At 39.1% G+C, this 20,130-nt stretch overlaps 1 protein-coding gene across 26 annotated transcripts in view; it reads right to left on the reverse strand.

Moving 5' to 3' along the window:
- The window catches only part of KALRN (kalirin RhoGEF kinase), an 866,834-nt gene that overhangs the window by 334,310 nt on the left and 512,394 nt on the right, over nucleotides 1-20,130 (reverse strand). For all 26 annotated transcript variants that reach the window (XM_060198227.1, XM_060198226.1, XM_060198224.1 and 23 more), the window contains exons 14-15: nucleotides 17,342-17,537; nucleotides 7,933-8,099 (exon numbers count right to left, since the gene is read on the reverse strand). In XM_060198227.1, the coding sequence (XP_060054210.1) occupies nucleotides 7,933-8,099; nucleotides 17,342-17,537 (363 nt within the window). The remainder of the gene's footprint in view (nucleotides 1-7,932; nucleotides 8,100-17,341; nucleotides 17,538-20,130) is intronic.

Here is a 20,130-nt window from a genome sequence, read left to right on the forward strand (position 1 = left end):
ACAATGACAGCAATAACAACAATAATGATAACAATAAACAAGGGCAACAAAAGTGAAAAAAAATGGCCTCCAGGAGCAGTGGATTCTTACTGCAGGCACTGAACCCTGGAGACAAAAAAAAAAAAAAAAAACAAAAAGACAGAAAGGATCTGGGTAATCAAAATGATCATCTTATCTTGTGGTCAGTCCTACCTGGCACTTTGTGTCAAATACCCCAAAATCATTCTCAATTTCATTTATTCTTTCCTACCCTTAGCGCACTCTGTCCCAGTTTCTCCACCTACGTGGCTTTATTAGATTGCAATGTATGTACATTGCTGATGTTCTTTCTAAAATAAAGAATGATACATATAAACAAATTCCATCTGTTGGTATTCTTTTCTGTCCAGTTCAAATATCAATAGCTACTTATTCTATTCTATACTCATTCCTACTAGAAATAATCTCAATCTCATCTAGTACAGGAACTGGGGCTTCGTACATGCAAGATTTTACTCCAACCCACTCTTTTCACTAGGGGTGGGATAAAAAGGGAGACAACAGAGCACCTCCACTGTGCCTTCTTTGTAGTGCCAGGGCTGAACCTGGGTCAAGTATGGCAAAGTAGGCCTACTCGATGAGTATCTCTCAGTCCAGTCAAACTGTTTTTCAGGTACCATCTTTTATATGCACCACCTTTATGGCACTCACTACAGACCACCTTTTTCTATATTTTGATCTGTATTTCATCCCCCCACCTAGAATGCAAATATCTATAAGACCACAGCCATATACTTTAATCTCACATAGGACTTAACCTAGTATTTTGCACATGGCAGGCAATGCAGTAATGTCTTTTTAAAAAGATAAGGACTATCTATTAAAAATATCCATCACACCTGAGTCCAACCTCATATTTCTTGAAAAATAGAAAACAGTACATAGGTTTGAACCTAGTTAGGTAAATAACCCAGTGGAAAGAGAAAAAAGAAAACAAGCAAGAAAACATAAATAATCTATATCCTCGACCATTAGGTAAAGGGAGAATAAGTTTTAATTGATTTAAATTATATAGGGACTATGGCTAGGCTGAGTAAAATTTCTAGGTCACCTTAATTTGTGCTAGGGAGAGAGAAAAAACCAGAAAATACTAGGCTAGAAAGAAAAACAGTTGAAACTATCTAGACAGTCCTAGTTGACTTGGAGATGTGGCAATTATCTAGCCAGTAGAGTCACGCATAAATAATCAAATGGTAAGAGGTAGGCCTTAACAATCTACGCCGTCTGGTCACAAGAAAATCACCAAATATTTTCTTTATTTAAAAGTAGTCTTAAGAGTTTATTTGAATATAATATTTTTAAAAAATCTTCTGAACTTCCAAGATTAGTATATTTTACCCATCTGCAATTGCAAGACAAAGGGGAAAACACCAGAATATGGTTAAGAATATTTTTCTTCTCTCAATCGCTTCTCTTTTTCCTCAGCACTCAGGCATTTTTCTAATTTCCTCCTTCGGCAGAAAATGACTAGTGCCATACTGAACATGATTATAATAGGGGCACAAATTCTACAGACGCTGGGTTAGTCAGATTGAGATGTTAATTGAAGGCCAGTTTGGCAGATTGTGGATGAGATGCCAATCTGTAAAGAAATTAGTGGTAGGAAATAACAGTTTGCAGTGTATGTGTGAATTCTCTGATGCCAATGCTGTACTGTGACTGGCTGGCTAAGGTGCTAATCATTTTCAGAAGATGATTGCAAATTTGAGTCTGCATTCATGGGCCACTTTCTGAAAGGCTTCATCTCTTTAGAAAATGGTGCTCAAAATGTGTTTATATGTTTTAACTTTTTTTTTTAACTCTTTTGCCATTATTTGTGGCATTTATTTTGGTTTATTATACAGGTCTCCGAGAAACATTCTGTCTATGTTGATCACAAATAAATGCTGGAGGGGCAATCTGACTCCCCCTAGACTTCCCGAGTCTTGCTGGAATATTTTCCTCTGCTGTTTCAGCTAACTGGAAACATCAGTTATAACTACGGTGGTGGAGTTCCATACTTAGAAGCTTTTCCACTTAGAAATATCATAGGTTTTAACCTCTATGTTTCTCATACAGTCATGCCATATCCTTGTTCATTTTTATTTCTTGAATGCTTTTTTGTAAAGACATTCTAAGACTTTAGCATGGGAATTCTGATTTTGGCAAGTGGAAATGCATGGCAATTTATGTCCATGGCACAGATTCAGGGATGGGACTGATTCTTATGCTTTAGTCAGAAGCAGAACTGGGATGGTGTTAAGAGAGCAAAAAATATAAAGTAAGAACATAGGATTTTTGTTACTACCTGGCAAAATGATGTACCCCATAGCCCTCAGTTTTCTTGTCTGTAAAGTGGTTGATCTTGCCTTTCTGTATCAAGGGTGATGAAACATGCTATATAATGTACGGCTCAATGATGGTGGTGATTTTCAGCTTTAGAGCAAAGCTTGGTAATACTATGATAATTTATATCTTTATAGTGAAGAGAGAAAAAGTTTAGGAATATTGATTTTATTGCTATATTTGTAGTTTATTAACATACTTTTGTTAGACGTAGGTACGTTAGGTATACTGTTATCATTATTCCCTATAATGTGATCAATAACAGTGTTTGTTGGTATAGTCTTCTATTATTGTAGTCTTTTATGTCCTTGGTTCACAAAACTGATAATTTATCTTTGTAATCATCCAAATAAGTACATGGTAGTAGTAGAAATATTGTAATGAAAAATAAGAAATGTTCTTGAGTTGTAGGACTTTGCAAACATTTAATTTCTCTGAGGCTGTTTTCTTTTTTTTTTTTTTTTTTCCCCTCCAGGGTTATTGCTGGGCTCGGTGCCTGCACCATGAATCCACCGTTCCTGGAGGCCATTTCCCCCCCTTTTTGTTGCCCTTGTTGTTGTAGCCTCGTTGTGGTTATTATTATTGCCACTGTTGCTGTTGTTGGTTGTTGGATAGGACAGAGAGAAATGGAGAGAGGAGAAGAGAGAAAAGAGAGGAGATACAGAGAGGAGGAGAGAAAGATACACACCTGCAGACCTGCTTCACCCCCCGTGAAGCGACTCCCCTGCAGGTGGGGAGCCGAGGGCTCAAACCAGGATCCTTATGCCGGTCCCTGTGCTTTGCGCCACATGCACTTAACCCACTGCGCCACCGCCCGACCCCCCAGAGGCTGTTTTCTTATCAGTGAAATGGTAATGCTTCACTTGCAAAATCACATGAAAAATATGAATTAATATAAATGCATGTATTATTTTTTGTCAAATCACTGCTCAGTTCTAAGTTATGCCGGTGTTGGGATTGAACTTTGAACCTTTGGTGCCTCTAGCATGAGAAGTTTTTTGCATAACCATTTGCTATCTTCCCCAACTCTATAAATGCATTTTAAAAAAATCTTGAAATATAATCCATAAAATGAAATTTTCATATTGATTAATTATCTAAGGCAATAGTTTACCTATATGTTAATTGTTAATTGAAGATGACTTCAAGCTTTAACATTCCATACTTTTTTCAAAAATATCATTATTATTATTTTATTGACACCAGGGTTATTGCTGGGGCTCGGCGCCAGCATTATGAATTCTCTCCTCTCAGCAGCCATCCCCCTCCCATTTTTTATTTTTAATTTTTATTACATAGGATAGAGAGAAATTGAGAGGATGGGGAGATAGAGAGAGGGAGAGAAAGCCACCTGCAGACCTGCTTCACTCCTCCTGAAGCACTGAGGAGTGGGCATGAACCCAGGTTCTTGTACTTGGTAATATGTGTGCTTAACCAGGTATGTCACTGCCTGGCCCCCTTTTTTCAAAATTCAGAGACTGTTCCTATAACCATAGAACACAAAGAATAGTTAGTTCTGTAGAAATATGAGACTGTATAAATTTCATATTTGTAAACTTTATTGGCATACTGGAGACTTAAGGGTTAAGCCAAGAATTCAGTTCAGCTTGAGCTGAGAAACTGAACTACAGAATAATTGCTTCTTCAGACCAAGAAAACTCAGCTAATTCCAAGTTAGGAAAAGAATGGATATGGCTAATTCCTAGATATGAATATTATGAGATCTAACATAGGCAAGTTGGACCATGTAACTAGATTGGGTAAGCTGCTTATATACCTCTGTTCTCTAGGTCATACTGACAATAAGCAATGAGGTTGTACTCAAGGTTATAGACTCTCAGATCTGATACTGCAGATCAAACATATTCTTTTTTTTTTCAAAAAAAATTTTTTATTATTTATTTATAAGAAAGATAGGAGGAGAGAGAAAGAACCAGACATCATTCTGGCACATGTGCTGCCGGGGATTGAACTCAGTACCTCATGCTTGAAAGTCCAAAGCTTTATCACTGCGCCACCTCCTGGACCACAGATCATACATATTCTTTTAAATAAATTTTTTTATATTTATTTTATTTATTTATTCCCTTTTGTTGCCCTTGTTGTTTTACTGTTGTAGTTATTATTGTTGTTGTCGTTGTTGGATAGGACAGAGAGAAATGGAGAGAGGGAGGGGAAGACAGAGAGGAGGAGAGAAAGATAGACAGACCTGCTTCACCGCCTGTGAAGTAACTCCCCTGCAGGTAGGGAGCCGGGGTTCGAACCGGGATCCTTATGCCGGTCCTTGTGCTTTGCGCCACCTGCGCTTAGCCCGCTGCACTACAGCCCGACTCCCAGATCATACATATTCTTAATTATTTACATCTTGAAAGAAATAGACAGCATTTGTTCCTTTGCTTGTTTCTATTTTACATCTACTCAAACTCCTTTCTCAAGACTTATGTATTTATTTGAGAGAGAGAGAGAGAAAAGAATGAGGGGAGAAAGAGAGGACCACAGCAATGCACACAGATATGGCACAAAGTGGTTCAAAGGATTGAATCTGTGGCTTCTGAGACCTCAGGGATGCATATTAGTAATTTCCTTTAAAAAGTCAACATTTTTCCAAGTGTTCGGATACTTTATTTTAAATACAAAGTCCTATTTAATCCCTCAGAAAGAAAATCAATTGAATTAATCAATGCCATTCATTCTCAGTACTTGAGAATGATTTCTAGCCTCCTTCTTTAGTGCGTGAGTCCAATGCAATTGTGGTGCAACTACATTTAAGGTTCTGATGGCCAAGTTCAAACATTTAGTTTCTGAGCTCTAATGACAGAGCTGTATAGTAATATACTTCTGTCCTTTACCTTTTTGTTTCCTTTAATGGTATTTAATTAAGGTGTCCTTTTTCTTTATTCTTCTTCTCTTTTTTTTTTTGGAGTGTATATTCAAAAGAGAAACTCTTCAATCTGAGTCTAAATATAGCCTCTCTGATCAATACTGACATCTAAATTAACTCCCTCTTTTCAAGTGTCAACAGTTTCCAAATCAATATTTTCTGCTCAAATACCTTCCATAAAACACAAATAGCTTCTCTGAAACTAGATCAGACGACTCCCTAAAGAAAGAGTCTGTCATTAGCAAGAAAAACAAGGCTGTCTAATGAGGCATGGTGGCTTAACCAAGAAGCAGTCTCTTGGTACTTACAAGGGCCACTGTTTTTCACAAAAGTTTCACAGGTTTCTAAATTCTGAATGGAGAAACCCAGTACTATATAATCCATTCTTGCAACATGTATGCCATTCTTGCTACAGTGGAGAGAAAGAATTTTCTTATCATCACATGTGAATTCTTTTTGCTTCTTATGCCCTTCAACTCAAGGAAGAATCAATGGGAAAGTTTTAAGTTATTAGACAAGCCTGGTTCAGTCATATATATGCGATCTACTCTCCCATTTGACAACCTACCTATCATCCCAGATGCCTATCCTATAGAGAATTCATACTTGAAGGATGAAAATCCACTCACATTTTAGTATCATAAAACATAATTATGGAATTAACAATGTATAAATGTATTTTAATACTAGAACAAGAAATTTTTAAAAACTAGAAAAAAGCAGAAATATGCCTTTTACTTCGAAGTAAAACATGGATGACTTCTTCTGTTATGCTCTTCTGTTAAAATCATCCTTCTTGTCACCTTTCTCTAATGGAAATATCAGAGAAGTATCCTTTGACTTGTTGGAACCCACTGCTTAAAGAGGTAGGTGTCACCATTAAGTCATGGCCACCCATCTTCTCAGCTGTGGTGTTGCATAGTCCAGGAAAAGCTCACACTGTGTTCTGCTGGAGTATTTCTTTCTATTTCTCTGGGGCCCCACAGTGGGAATGGGACCCAGCAGAAGCAAACTGCTGGATTTGGGACAAAGGAAACTTGGACTCATCATGTTTTAGCTAAGAAGTCAAGAGGTGCTAAGGGCATCTGATCCTTTGGTAGCTCAGTTTCTCATTTGTAAAGTAAATGTAACACCACTTTCCCTTTAAGCCTGTTCTAAAATGAGATCATACATGAGGAAGTGCTTCTCATATGAAGAAAAAATGTTATCATTATGGTCATGATTTTCACAGTTGGTAAACTCATCATTACTCTGTGATTTTCTACTTAGATTGCTAACATCTTGTGAAAAACATGTCTCTCCAGAGATTCGGGTTCTCAGTGTAATTAAATGGAAAATAACCTGGATGGCAGCTCTGTGAGCTGGCCTTGCTTGGGGAACAGTGATTTCACTTGCACTAAAGATAAGTCTTTAGCACAGCAGGTGGGACTCTAGCTTGAGCATTGAATGGAAGAGAAGGAGAGCAGAAAAGATAATGTTTCCTGCTATATTAAAAAGCAATAACTCAGACACAGGCATTAGTAAGTGACACTCTGAATATAAGGGAACAAGCAATAATTAAATAAAGTATGATGTTCTGGTCCCCTGTGTGATACTGACAGACTTAAGGAACATAGGAAAAACACTTTTTAAAGGAAGGTATTTTTCTGCCTAGGGTATTCTTCTGCAGAGGAAGCAGAGAGAGAGGTGGACTGCTTGGGAGAGTATGGAACAGAAAGAGCCTCCACAGAAGTCTGATGGTGTGTGCATTGTCTAGAAACCCTACTGAACTTGTGGAGAGAGTGTGTTCCTTCCCCAGTGTAAACATTTCTAAGGACATCTCTAAGCTTTAGAAGCCTCATCTATAAAATGGGAACAACATCTCCTTTTGGAGATGATAATAAAGCTGCTAGGGAATCCATACGCTTTGCCATGACCACAATCAAGCTCATACCAATCTCTTCCACACTGGGAGAAGCATAGCTGGTGTGATATCTCTCTCTCTGACTTATCTCTCTCTGGAAAAGGCCTGGAGTGGCAAAGCCTCAAAAGATGACAAAAATTATTATAAGAATTGATGGAGAGGATCAGGGAGGTGGGAAAAAAAAAGAATTGATGGAGAGATGGGTATATATTTCATCAGCTCTACTTTGTGTAAATAGGACATCCATGTTAACAATAATGAGAACTTTTAGAAACATGGTCAGTATAATGTCTCATACATATAATAATTCTTTTTCAAACTGACTCTGACACTGAAAATAAAGAAGGTAAAAGCCACCACTTACTATCAACTACTTGTATGGCACAGTACTAGGCATATAGGTGCCCCAAATTACTAGCTTAGCTCTAAAACCTGAATGTGTTTATTGGTAATGGATCCATATTTTCCATGAAATATGTGCCAGGATTTAGGACTGACAAGAAGAGAATAGATTGAATGACTGAGGACTGTTTGGGAAAGTTCGGGCATGCTTTCCTCAGATTGTTATTTCAGAGAGAAAGGATACATTTGTTGTTCCAGTCATCGTAGCATTGCAGTATTAGATCTATTTATTAGATCCAACAGAAGGCTAAGTTTTCAGAAGTACAACTATTTCTTGATGTTTCTATTTATGAAGTTACACTTATGATTCTGCACACCTTATTTCCTACCAGGCTCAGGAAGTGCTGGGAAGCTAAGCTGAAGGAAGAGGGGCCAGGCTTACCTGTTTGACCTCAGCCTGGAGATGCCGCAGTTGGAGGCACTGTTCGAGCCGCTTATGGGTCTGCTCTGCACTGAGCTCAAGTTCATGCTGCTTCTCATGGAGAAACTCTAGTAGCTCTTGTACCTGAGCTGCCAGGTCAATGTCTTTCTCACAAATTAACTCAATTCCTGATTTAAACAAAAGGTAAACAATTAAGAACCAGTTAGCAATACGAAGACTAAATTTCTTTCAGTATACATATTTGAGATGAAAGTTGAAAATGGTCATTATTAGCCCTTTCCCTCTGTGAAATTGCACAGAACATCCTAATCGCTCTTAGTTTAATCTCTCTTGGATTTAACTAATCCTTTGCCTGGGAATAACTAGGTTACAGAAAAACTACAATTTGTTATCTACTGGGTTAGAGAGAAGGGTTCTTTGAAAGTCCATCCTCAAGCATGGCAACACCCAGCAATTTCTGCTGGGGATTTTTTTTTTTTTTTTTTTTTTTTTAGCATCCAGAATACCTCCATCCAAGCCTCTTAGATCGTGCTGGAAAACAGAACCAGAAAGACCTGTCTCAGTACATCCTGCCAATTTTGGCCCCTTGAAGCTGGCTGATGCATTCTCATTAGATGTTTCTAATTCAGCCTTGATCATATCCTTAGCTAGGAAAATCTAATGCTAAATTGCTTCCTTTCTTCTGACCCATGAGTGCACCTGACTCTATAGCTTTTAATTTCACTCCAAATCCCTCCCCTGGCTATGCATTTTGTCACCAATGACCCAGCACAGCTGCAGTGGTTATGCTGACATTTTGTTTGAGCTGCTGACAAAAACATGCTTCAGTCTCAGAAGCCCAGCAGATAAATCACAAGGCAGTGTATACCCACGGAAATCACACTCAGAGGAGACCACCAGTTTCAGTATATAGATGTCTAAAAAAATTAAATCTTCTTGAGACTTCCCTATAACTCTGACTCACCCTATCAGAAATTCATCACTGCCACCAACACAGCTGCAGATATAGTCGGGGGAGTATAAAGAAAGTCTGTACATGCTAACAGAAATTCATTTTGGGAGGCAAAATTAGTGCTTTATATAAGGGCAATATGTAAGAGTGGGAAATTTCTTTTTTTGGTATTGTATGGTAATAATTTCAGGATCTGTTCATGTTTTTTTATCCTGTCAGTTTCATATTTCCAAGTCCCAGCTCCTGAAATATCTGTGGGAGACAGAGAAAAGAACAGCTTGTTCTTTTGGCAATCAACTCCCCTCCCTTTAGTTACTATCTTCAGTTATTAAGGGGGACCAGATAGAGCGTCTCCTTGAGTGAAATAATAAGAATACAAAAATTTCTACCTCTAGAGCACCTGACATAGTGAGATGACTCTTGATACCCGTGTTTACTTTCTAGAAATGTAACTTAAGACACATCTGCAGAAGTAGAAGCTGTTTCCTGCTTCCAGTCACAATGCAGATTGTTCCCAGCTTGTTTTCATTCTGCATGCACTAGGTGTTTAGTATGCTGGGCCTGGGAAGTGTCTTTTTGTGGGATGCTCACGGTTCATCCTTGCCACATTACATGTAAATGGGCTCTCTAAACCTGGAACGTCATCAAAAGGGCCAGCCACCTCTCAGTACATCATCCAAAACAGGCTGCCAGCTGACCTTTCATTTTCATCTATCTAACTTGATATTGTCTTATGTGATATGAAAAGAGTAAAACAGTAAGCAAAGTAGGTAAAATAATGCCTGCTGCATTCCTCAAGAGCACAACATGTTATGGAAGGAGTACTGGAAGGAACACAAATTTTAGTCCAGTCACAACTAGAATACAAACTTCCTACTGCTCTCAAACATAGTGAAATGAATTATAGCTATAGCTCATCAACTGGCTAATACCCATCAATCAGTAGCAAATAGAATTTGTTTATACTGACTGACATCACATCTCTCAGTGTAATAATAGCTCACTCTTCTTTTTATATTTATTTATTTTCCCTTTTGTTGCCCTTGTTTTTTTTTTGTTGTTGTTGTTATTGTTGTTGATGTTGTCATTGTTAGATATAACAGAGAGAAATGGAGAGAGGAGGGGAAGACAGAGAGGGGAGAGAAAGATAGACACCTGCAGACCTGCTTCACTGCTTGTGAAGTGATCCCCCTGCAGGTGAGGAGCCAGGGGCTTAAACCGGGATCCTTGCACCAGTCCTTGCACTTCACCTGGTGCACCACTGCACTGATGTTTGTGATGTGCCCCATGATGTCTTGTGCTCACCTCAGTGTCAGAACACTTCCATTAAGCTTTGTTCTTTATCAAATTATTCTAGCAGGAACACAGGCTCTCTGATGCTAGGACTACAACTGTCTTATGCCTCTCTGCATCTTCAGGGCTAAGAACAGTGCCTGACTTATTATATCAAAAAATACCTATTAATAAGCACGTGGGCCTCTTTATGGAAGAACTCAGATTATATGCTTTGATGTAAAGTGTCTGAGACTTTTGGAAAGGACAAATTTAAGATTTAAACCATGTTCTACAACATGCTAGTGATGAGTCCCTAAGTTCTGAATTCTGTCTAAGCTTGGATAAAAGAGAATCCCACATAGCTTCTTGTGATGGTTGTGTTGGTTAAGTAACTTAAGCTACATACAGTTTGACATTTAGTATGCTCAAAAAATTCCCATATTATCCTTTTCCTCAGGAAAATTATATTTATTGTTGTAACTATTTGTATAAAATAGAAATACTTTTGGGAGTATATATGCTTGCTTGAAGTATATCATTAGAAACTATGGTCATTTGGACACCATTGGATCAGTGCCCCTAACGTTGAATCATATTAGAATCATCTAAGGAACTTTAAATAGTCACTGCCATGTCTTGGCCATGCATCCAACCAATAACATCAGCAGCTATGTGAGTGCATAAGGAAACCTTATGCACTGGTGCATAAGGTGATTCTATAGTACAAACAAGATCTGGAACCTTTTGAATCAGATGGGACAATGGCCAGCAAATCAGGGAAAGAAATATTCCTTACAAAACAAAACAAACAAACAAAAAACCCCACAAGAATGCTGTACACTGTCTATTTAGGGCTCAAGGCCATACTAATAATAAAATGGTACTTTGTTTTCCTATATTGCCAAATAAAGAGTACCACTTTAAATCTTCCAGGAGAGGTAGCTATTGGTCTACGGTAAAACTAGGTATCCATGGCTATGTTGCCCAAACCTATAAGTTTTTCAATTGAGTATGTTCATTTTTTAAAAATAGGTCTCCCTTAGCTGAGATTAAAAACATCTTCTGTTCACCCTCAATACTTCTTTCTGTGTCACTCATTTAATATATCCATTCAGAAATTACAAAATCTTTTCATCAGGTTTTTAGCTCAGTATTCTTAACCTGAGCTGTACATTAGAATCATCTGGAAAGTAAAAAAAAAAAAAAACAGTTCCACTCCAGACCAATTAAATATGAATTCCTGAGGAGTGGGCTCTTTGGTATTTCTAAGATTTTCTCCAGGTGACTGTAAATATGCAGGCAGATTGAAACTGTTTCCCATGGAGATTCTCTTCCCTTCCTTTCAGCCTCCACCAAATCTACATTCCTAATATCCAAGAATAGCTTCCACTTTGGAAAACACAGGACTTTCCTTTCTTTTTATAACATAAGTCATATCTGTGGCTAATTATTTTTACCTACATCTGTTCCACTCACAGTGATGTTCATTTTCTATGCACAAGACATAACCACTCTGCTAGGTGCTAGGAATAGAAGAAGTAGCAAGAACAGATATTTATGTTGCTGAGAAAGCCACAGGGTCACAAAAACCCTAACAGAATTCTGTAGGTGCTAAAATACTAAAGCAATATAAAATAGTTATTAAGATTTCCTCATATTGCAGTTTACCTTTCTGTATCCTCACAGTGGTCCTGTGGCAAGTAGTCTTACAATGCCATATTCCCGAGGAAGAAAAGATTCTGGATAACAAGCTTAAGGGCAGTAGATAGTAAAGGTGTAGGTAGGATGCCAATACAAGTAGTATTCCTCTCCTTTCCATATTCTTAGTACTATGTGTGTTAACTCGGTGTGCCACCACCCAGCCACTTACTATCTCTGAAACTCTGCATTCTCCTGTGCTCCCACCAACCTCCATCTCTCACCTCAATGCTGGTATGATTTTTTCCCTCCCTTCTTCAAGTCAGAGATGAGACAGAGGACTCCTTTGCAGGACCAGGCATTCAGCAGCAGACAGGGAATGAGCTTTCCTTAACCCCCTGGTTTAATTCCCTTTGAAGCCTCTGAGCTATGCCAGACTTAACAACTAGTTGTGGTAGGAGCAGGGGAACAGCTAGTCCTAGAAAAGGAGGTTGAAGAGGCCAATCAAGAGTCTTTTGTTAAAGCTCATTTCTAGAATAGGATATTGTGGGGTGTGGGTAACCCACCTGCCTGGAGTGTTTTTCACCCAGTCTCCCTTCATCGTTAAGGTGGCTGACAAGTACAGCCAACCTCCAGTCACAATCTTCAGGAACTGCCAGCTCCTGGCAGTCATTTTGTTACCATGGATAGCATAGCTAGCCCATGGGGGTAGTAGTGGGTTTGCTCAAGGTCATACCAGGATTCTGGTTCTATGTGGTATTAGTCTCTAGGCAGACACATCAATACTTAGGACTGAGGGAGAGCATCATTGTAGGGCTTCCATGGCCCAGGCTCTCTCCTATGTACTGTGTCTATACTCTCCCTGACTCCCAGTCTGTGCTGGATATATGGTTATCCTGTGCATCCTGAAGGCAAGTTACAGGGTAATACTCTAAGGCTAGATAGTGCTTTCAATAACGGAGAAAGGAGGAGTTTCCTCTCATTGGTAAGGGCTTAAAATGAGACCGTGGTTTAGAATACCATTTCTTAAACTTAAATGTACATATGATTTTCCTAGAGATTTTGTTAAAATACAGATTTGTTGAAACACAGACTGCCGGTTGGGGCTTTAACTCCATGATTCTGATGTAGAAGGTTCAAGGAATGGCCCTTGAACTTGGATTTTTTTTTTTATAATTCTTAGGTGATACTAATGCAGCTGATGTGAAGACAATATTTGAGAGTCACTATTAGTGTAGCCCATAGATAGCCATTGTTGTGATTGCATCATCATGGTAAAAAGCAGTGGTAATCAACTGGTCACACAGTACAGTCATATCAGGATCTTGTAGCTAATACCCAAGTTCATTCACAATTAGTGGAAACAGAGCTGGCAGTCAGCTGAGGTAAAGAACAAACACCTCATCACAGACCCCTGTAAGCGTCAACCCGGCTTTGACCTAGCACGTTATGATTGGGCTCTCCTCAATCGCTATCGAACAGGCCATGGCCGGTTCGCCGCTATGTTCCATCGCTGGGGAGCCAGAGATGACCCGAACTGCCCCTGCGGCTACAGACAGACTATGACCCACATAGTCAACGACTGCCACCTCTCCAGATTCAAAGGAGGTCTTGAAACTTTACATCAGGCTCAACCTGATGCTGTTGAATGGCTACGGAAGAAGGGCAAACGCTAGAAGAAGAAGAATTCACAATTAGTCAAATCAGAATATCTTGGTGCAGATACTGGATTTTGTCATCCCATTTGAGACAGACTATAGTGTGAATGGTCTTTCCTACTGCTTGTGGTATACATGACCTATACAAATGTACTTGGGCTTGTTTATATGCAGACACAGCCTGCTCATGACAACATTTTTAATTCAAGAAAAGATGATTAAATCACTGATTAAAATTTATTAAGGTGTCTCTCTGCTGGCTAAAAGTGAAGTTACTTTGAATACTGGTATTTACTCTTTCAAGTTACTAAATGAAACATAGTACCCTAAAGTCAAGTTGATGATGAAGATATTCCTGAGAATCTCATGATCATTAATATCCCTTTTTTATTTGCTTTTTCCTCCTTTTGTTGTCCTTGTTGGTTTTTATTTTTGTTGTAGTTATTATTATTGCTGCTGTTAATGTCATCATTATTGGACAGGACAGAGAGAAATGGAGAGAGGAGGGGAAGACAGAGAGGGTGAGAGAAAGACAGACACCTGCAGACCTGCTTTACTGCCTGTGAAGAGACTCCTCTGCAGGTGGGGAGCTGGGGGCTTGAACTAGGATCCTTACGCCAGTCCTTGAGCTTTGTACCATGTGTGCTTAACCTGCTGTGCTACCGCTCAACTCCAATCCCTTATTTTTTTATCTCCTTGTTGTTTGCTTGCTTTTGTCATCACCAGGGCTTCACTGCTGTAAGCTGAATTTTTTTTAGATATAGGGGAGTGGGGAGACAGAGGAGGAAGGATAAGGAGACAGGGAGGAAGAGAGGGAGGGAGGAAGGGGGAGAGAGTGTGGGAGAGAGAGAGAGAGAGAGAGAGAGAGAGAGAGAGAGAGAATCACATCACATCACCAAAGATTCCTCTGGATTGGTGGAAGGCAGAGTTCAACCAGCATTATGCATGCTATAAAAAAGAAAAAAAATCCTTCCATGTGAGCTATCTTGCCATTCTAAATATCCTTTATAATCAACAGTCATAGGAGCATGCTTTCAAGAGTTGGTGGTCCTCGACCAGTCAACGCCCATGTTCAGCGGGGAAGCAATTACAGAAGCCAGACCTTCCACCTTCTACAACCCACAATGATCCTGGGTCCATGCTCCCAGAGGGATAGAGAGTGGGGAAGCTATCAGGGGAGGGGGTGGGATATGGAGATTGGGTGGTGGGAACTGTGTGGAGTTGTACCCCTTCTACCCTATGGTTTTGTTAAATTATTCTTTCTTAAATAAATAAATAAAGAGAACCATGAAAAAAAAAAAGAGTTGGTGGTCCTGAAATGAGTGCAGCCTAGAATGTTCCTAGCCATGACCATGGACTGCGAGCTCAGACCGACGAGGACTCAGAGGTTACACAGATTCCTGTGATAAATATGAACAGACATGGGCCCTAGGTCAGATCAATAGGGCTTAGAGTTAATGATATTTATATACTTTTCCCATATTTGAGAGCTACTCTCTGCCCTAATCCAGCTTTCTAGTCCTATTCTGAGCTCTGACACCATCTTCCCAGACAATACTTTCAGCCCATCTGCCTACTAGCTTTCAGGCTCAGGAAAAACTTAACTAAAGTCACAAGCCCCTTGAAATATATATAAATTGGCTTCTTGGCTCTTTTCCACACGAAGACCCCTAATGTCATCTGCTATATTCCTACCTTTGGGTTCCAGTTTATTGAACAATTTGCTTTATATCTTACTGCTTTTCAGCCACCAAGTTTCAGATGCTATCATGATGCCATCTTGACCTTCCCAGGCTGACCATCTATCTCATCAATGTGTCCCAGAAACACACCTCTCCAAAGCCCCAGCCCACTAGGGAAAGATAGAAACAGGCTGGGGGTATGGATCGACCTGTCAATGCCTGTGTCCAGTGGAGAAGCAATTACAGAAGCCAGACCTTCCACCTTCTGCATCCCATAAAGATCTTTGGTCCATACTCCCAGATGGATAAAGAAAAGGGAAGCTTCCAGTGGAGGGGATGGGATATGGAACTCTGGTGGTGGGAACTGTGTAGAATTGTACCCCTGCTGCTTTATAATCTTATTAATCATTATTAAATCACTATTATTAAAAATTATACAAAAAAAAGAGTTGGTGACTCGAATCCCCACCTGTTTTCTCCTCCTAGAGAAAGAGATCTGATTGACAAGGAGCCAGTTCATCAAAGGTCTGAGGAGAAAAATGGGATTATTTGGATACACAGACCTGCTTTATATCCATGAGTGACTTTTTTCTGAACTATTGGACAATTATGGCTCTCTGCAGTTATTATTATTATCATCATTATTATTATTGATTTAATAATGATCAACAAGATTGTAGGATAAGAGGGGCACAATTCCATACAATTCCTACCACCAGAGTTCCGTATCGCATCCCCTTCACTGGAAGTTTCCCTTTTCTTTATCCCTCTGGGAGTGTGGACCAAAGATCTTTATGGGATGCAGAAGGTGGAAGGTCTGGCTTCTGTAATTGCTTCTCCACTGGACACAGGCATTGACAGGTCGATCCATACCCCCAGCCTGTTTCTATCTTTCCCTAGTGGGCTGGGGCTTTGGAGAGGTGTGTTTCTGGGACACATTGATGAGATAGATGGTCAGCCTGGGAAGGTCAAGATGGCATCATGATAGCATCTGAAACTTGGTGGCTGAAAAGCAGTAAGATATAAAGCAAATTGTTCAATAAACTGGAACCCAAAGGTAGGAATACAGCAGATGACATTAGGGGTCTTCGTGTGGAAAAGAGCCAAGAAGCCAATTTATATATATTTCAAGGGGCTTGTGACTTTAGTTAAGTTTTTCCTGAGCCTGAAAGCTAGTAGGCAGATGGGCTGAAAGTATTGTCTGGGAAGATGGTGTCAGAGCTCAGAATAGGACTAGAAAGCTGGATTAGGGCAGAGAGTAGCTCTCAAATATGGGAAAAGTATATAAATATCATTAACTCTAAGCCCTATTGATCTGACCTAGGGCCCATGTCTGTTCATATTTATCACAGGAATCTGTGTAACCTCTGAGTCCTTGTCGGTCTGTGCTCTGAGGTCTGAGCTCGCAGTCCATTGTCATAGCTAGGAACATTCTAGGCCGCACTCATTTCAGGATCAATCTTCCTCAAGTAGCAGACAGAGTATGTTGACCCAGCCTCCTTTCAGTGAATGGGGCTGTTTCTACCGTTGTTATACATTGAGGTCAAGGTCCTATATAGCTCTCTACAGTTTTAACAGCTAAAACAAGGTTGGAGAGTGGCATGTGTCACAATAAAGGCTCATATATTCATTGGGCATTTATCCTGCACAGGAAAAGAAGTCAACTCAGTGTGACAACCATGTTTTCTTTGAGAACCAGAAAAATTACATAGCCTTGCCATAAAATTTTATCAGCGCACATACTTGCACAGAGACCGGTGATAAAAAAAAAAAAGGACTCAGAGATATGAACTACAGACAAGGAGCCAGTACTGGAAGTGGTGGAGAGTGCTGAAGGAGGTGGTGAAAAGGTGGTGGAAGAGTGATGTCTCTGCACATCTACGTTCAATTTGCATGAATGGTTAACTGCTTTTGGAAGCTTTTCCAGACCACCAGTTTTTTGAATCTGTGCTAATTCTTATCATATTTCCCTTATTCTCTCTATAACACATTGGAAGTCTGCCCCAGTCTCATTTTCACCAGAACATAACTGGGCAACGTCAGACAAATTATTTCAGCTTTCATGGTTCAGTTTCTTTTCCTTTAAAACAGAAATAAAAATTTATTTTCTTTGCATCTGTAGAAATAAACTAGAGTAGAACTCATTGGAATCAAGCAGATATTCTTGTTTTCATCATCTTCCTGGGGTGGGACAGATCACCTACCTGAGGCCTGAACTTCCATGATGTACTGGTGCAGATCCTGGCCCTGCTGGATGACTTCAAAGGTCATGTTGTTCATGGCTAGCTTTCGCTCTGTGTGGCGCTGTAGTCTCTGCTCTGCCAGTGTTAAATCTTCTGTGTTGAAGTCATTCATCTGCCGGAGCAAGTCCTCATTCCAGGCATCTAGCTCTGCCGTTACCTGTGAGGAAACATCTATCAGTGCAGGCTTGCTTGCTGGTCTGAGGGACCATGCTAAGCTATGTGTTGGGGCTCATGGATTCTAAAGTTTATTAACTAATTATCCCTTGGATTAGCCTCTGCTTCGCATCTCTTTGAACCCTAGACTACATCTAAGCAACACTGCTACACATTCAAACATGTCTTTAAAGGTGACCTATGTGTGTTTCATTGTTAACAGCAGTCCTGAATTTCAAATCCTGCCAGTTTAGTGGTTTTTATTATTCTGGGTCTCATCCCTTCTCTCATATAGCACTATATTCCCAAGCCTCAGGGGACAAAGGTTCTAGCCAAGCTGGAGACTATGGGGTAAGGAAGATAAGCAATTTAGCATGATGGGCTGCTATTTGGTACAGAGGATTCCATTTTTTGTCTAAGAGTAAGATCTTTCTTTCTTTAGTCAGAGTTGTGAGGCTTTCTTTGAAGCAGAGATGGGACAACTATAAAAATATCTTCTCTGTTGTGGGTTTTCACTACATGTCCTACATCTTTCCAGATGAACTAAGGAATTCACTGATTTCATCAGGAAAACCTAGCATCTGCTTATTGTGGGGGAAATCTTAGAATTTGGCAAGTAATATCAAGTTGGATGGCTGATAAAGGATGGTTTTATTGTATTCCATATTTGAAAAGGATTTCATTCATTATCCATTGTAGTCTTTTCAGGACTAGGCCTATAAAAATGCATTTCCTTCTTATATTTAAAGAAATGGAAGTATACTTTATGCACAATAGAATACATACTTTTAAGTATTCGGCTCTCAAAACTTTGACAAATTTTATTTTTGTTTTTCTTCTTCTTTTTTTTTTTCCTAGGTGGCTGGAGCTCTATTTGAGTGACAAAATACCTGATCAATCAGAGCCTCAGCCCTGTCTGGGAAAGTCTACCTGGAGGGTTTTTTTTTTTTTTGATACTTCTTATAATTGCCTGTGTTTGCTCATGCTGCCGTCAGCCAATCCTGAACAGGCCAAGCAGCAGACTGACTATTAGGGTTTTTTTACTCTATTTTATTTTATAATTATTACTATTATTATATACACATGTTTCTTTTCCCTCCTCCTTCCTCAGGTTGACAAAATTAACTGTCGTTGTTTTTTCAACTGATAGGTGACTGGGTGTCCTATCCATTTTGAGAGGAACCTCTTTCTCTCTCTTCCCTCCATTTTCCTTTTTCTCTCCTAGCTAATTAAAAAAATTTTTTTTTCCTTTTACTGCTCTTTTTTTTTCTTCTTTTCTTCCTTCTTTTGCTTTCTGAACTTATTAATACTTGTTTGGGAATTATTTTGTGGAAGAACTCTGACTCGGAGTGGACTCTGTGTGTATGTGCATGTTTCTCTTTTCTACTTCCCTTTCTCCTCTTACTATCCCTAGAATTTATAGTGGACAGTAGATTTGCATAACTGTCTATTCTTGCTCTCCCTTTTTCCCTCTCTCTTTCTTTTTCATTTGGTTTTGGTTGCTATTTTTTCTTGGATTGATGGTGCTGTTTGGTTAGCTGGTATTGGTTGAACTGCATGAATCCTTCATTCAGTTGCTATTGTTGTAATTTCTGAGGTTTGTGACTGCATTTGTAAAAAGGGCTTTTGTATAGTGTGGCTTGTACTCAAAACACAACAACTTAAGAACAACAGAACAGAAAAATAAAAACTACATCAATAAAAAAAGGTTAAATCAAGAGCAAATAAAACTGTTACCACAATGAGTCAGGACAGGAGCCCAGAAGAAACTCCAAAGAAGTCAGAAGTAACCATAGATAAGAAAAGTATGCAAGCAATAATAAACCTAACAATCACAGAAATGAAGACAACTATGGAGGAAAGAGCTATCAGAATTAGGGAAACAACAGATGAGACCCTCAAAGAAAATACAAGCTACTGGATGACAGAGGACCCACTGGGGGTTGTACTGTTAAATGGAAAACTGGGAAATGTTTGTGTATGTACAAACTATTGTATTTATTGTCAAATGTAAAATATTAGTTCCCCAATAAATAAATTAAAATAAATAAATAAACAAACAAATAAATAATAAATAAAATAAAATAAATTCCACCTAAAAACAGGAAAAAAAAAAAAAGAAAATACAAGCTACATAGAGGTAGTGAAAAATGCAAGCTACCTAGAGAAATAAAAGCTGAAATAGCTGAGCTAAAAGGCCAATTAGCAAAACAAGCTAATACTATAACTGAACTGAAAAAAGAAGCTGAGGGAAGGGAAAGCAGACTAACAGAAGCAGAAAACAGAATTAGCCAGACAGAGATGAGCTAGAGAAAACTAAGAAAGAGGTAAAAGAGCTCAAAAAGACAATGAGAGACACTGAAAACAACAACAGAAACATATGGGATGATCTCAAAAGAAGTAACATTAGTATAATTGCCCTGGCAGAGGAAGAAAGAGAGGAAGGGGAAGTAAGCATTCTAGAAGAAATAATAGAAGAAAGCTTCACAGACCTAAACAACAGAAGGGACATCAGGATTCAAGAGGCCCAGAGAGTCCCAAACAGAATCAAACCAGACCTGAAGACACCAAGACACATCATAATTACAATGAAAAGA

The sequence above is a fragment of the Erinaceus europaeus genome, chromosome 9, assembly GCF_950295315.1.
Source record: "Erinaceus europaeus chromosome 9, mEriEur2.1, whole genome shotgun sequence".
NCBI lineage: Eukaryota > Metazoa > Chordata > Mammalia > Eulipotyphla > Erinaceidae > Erinaceus > Erinaceus europaeus.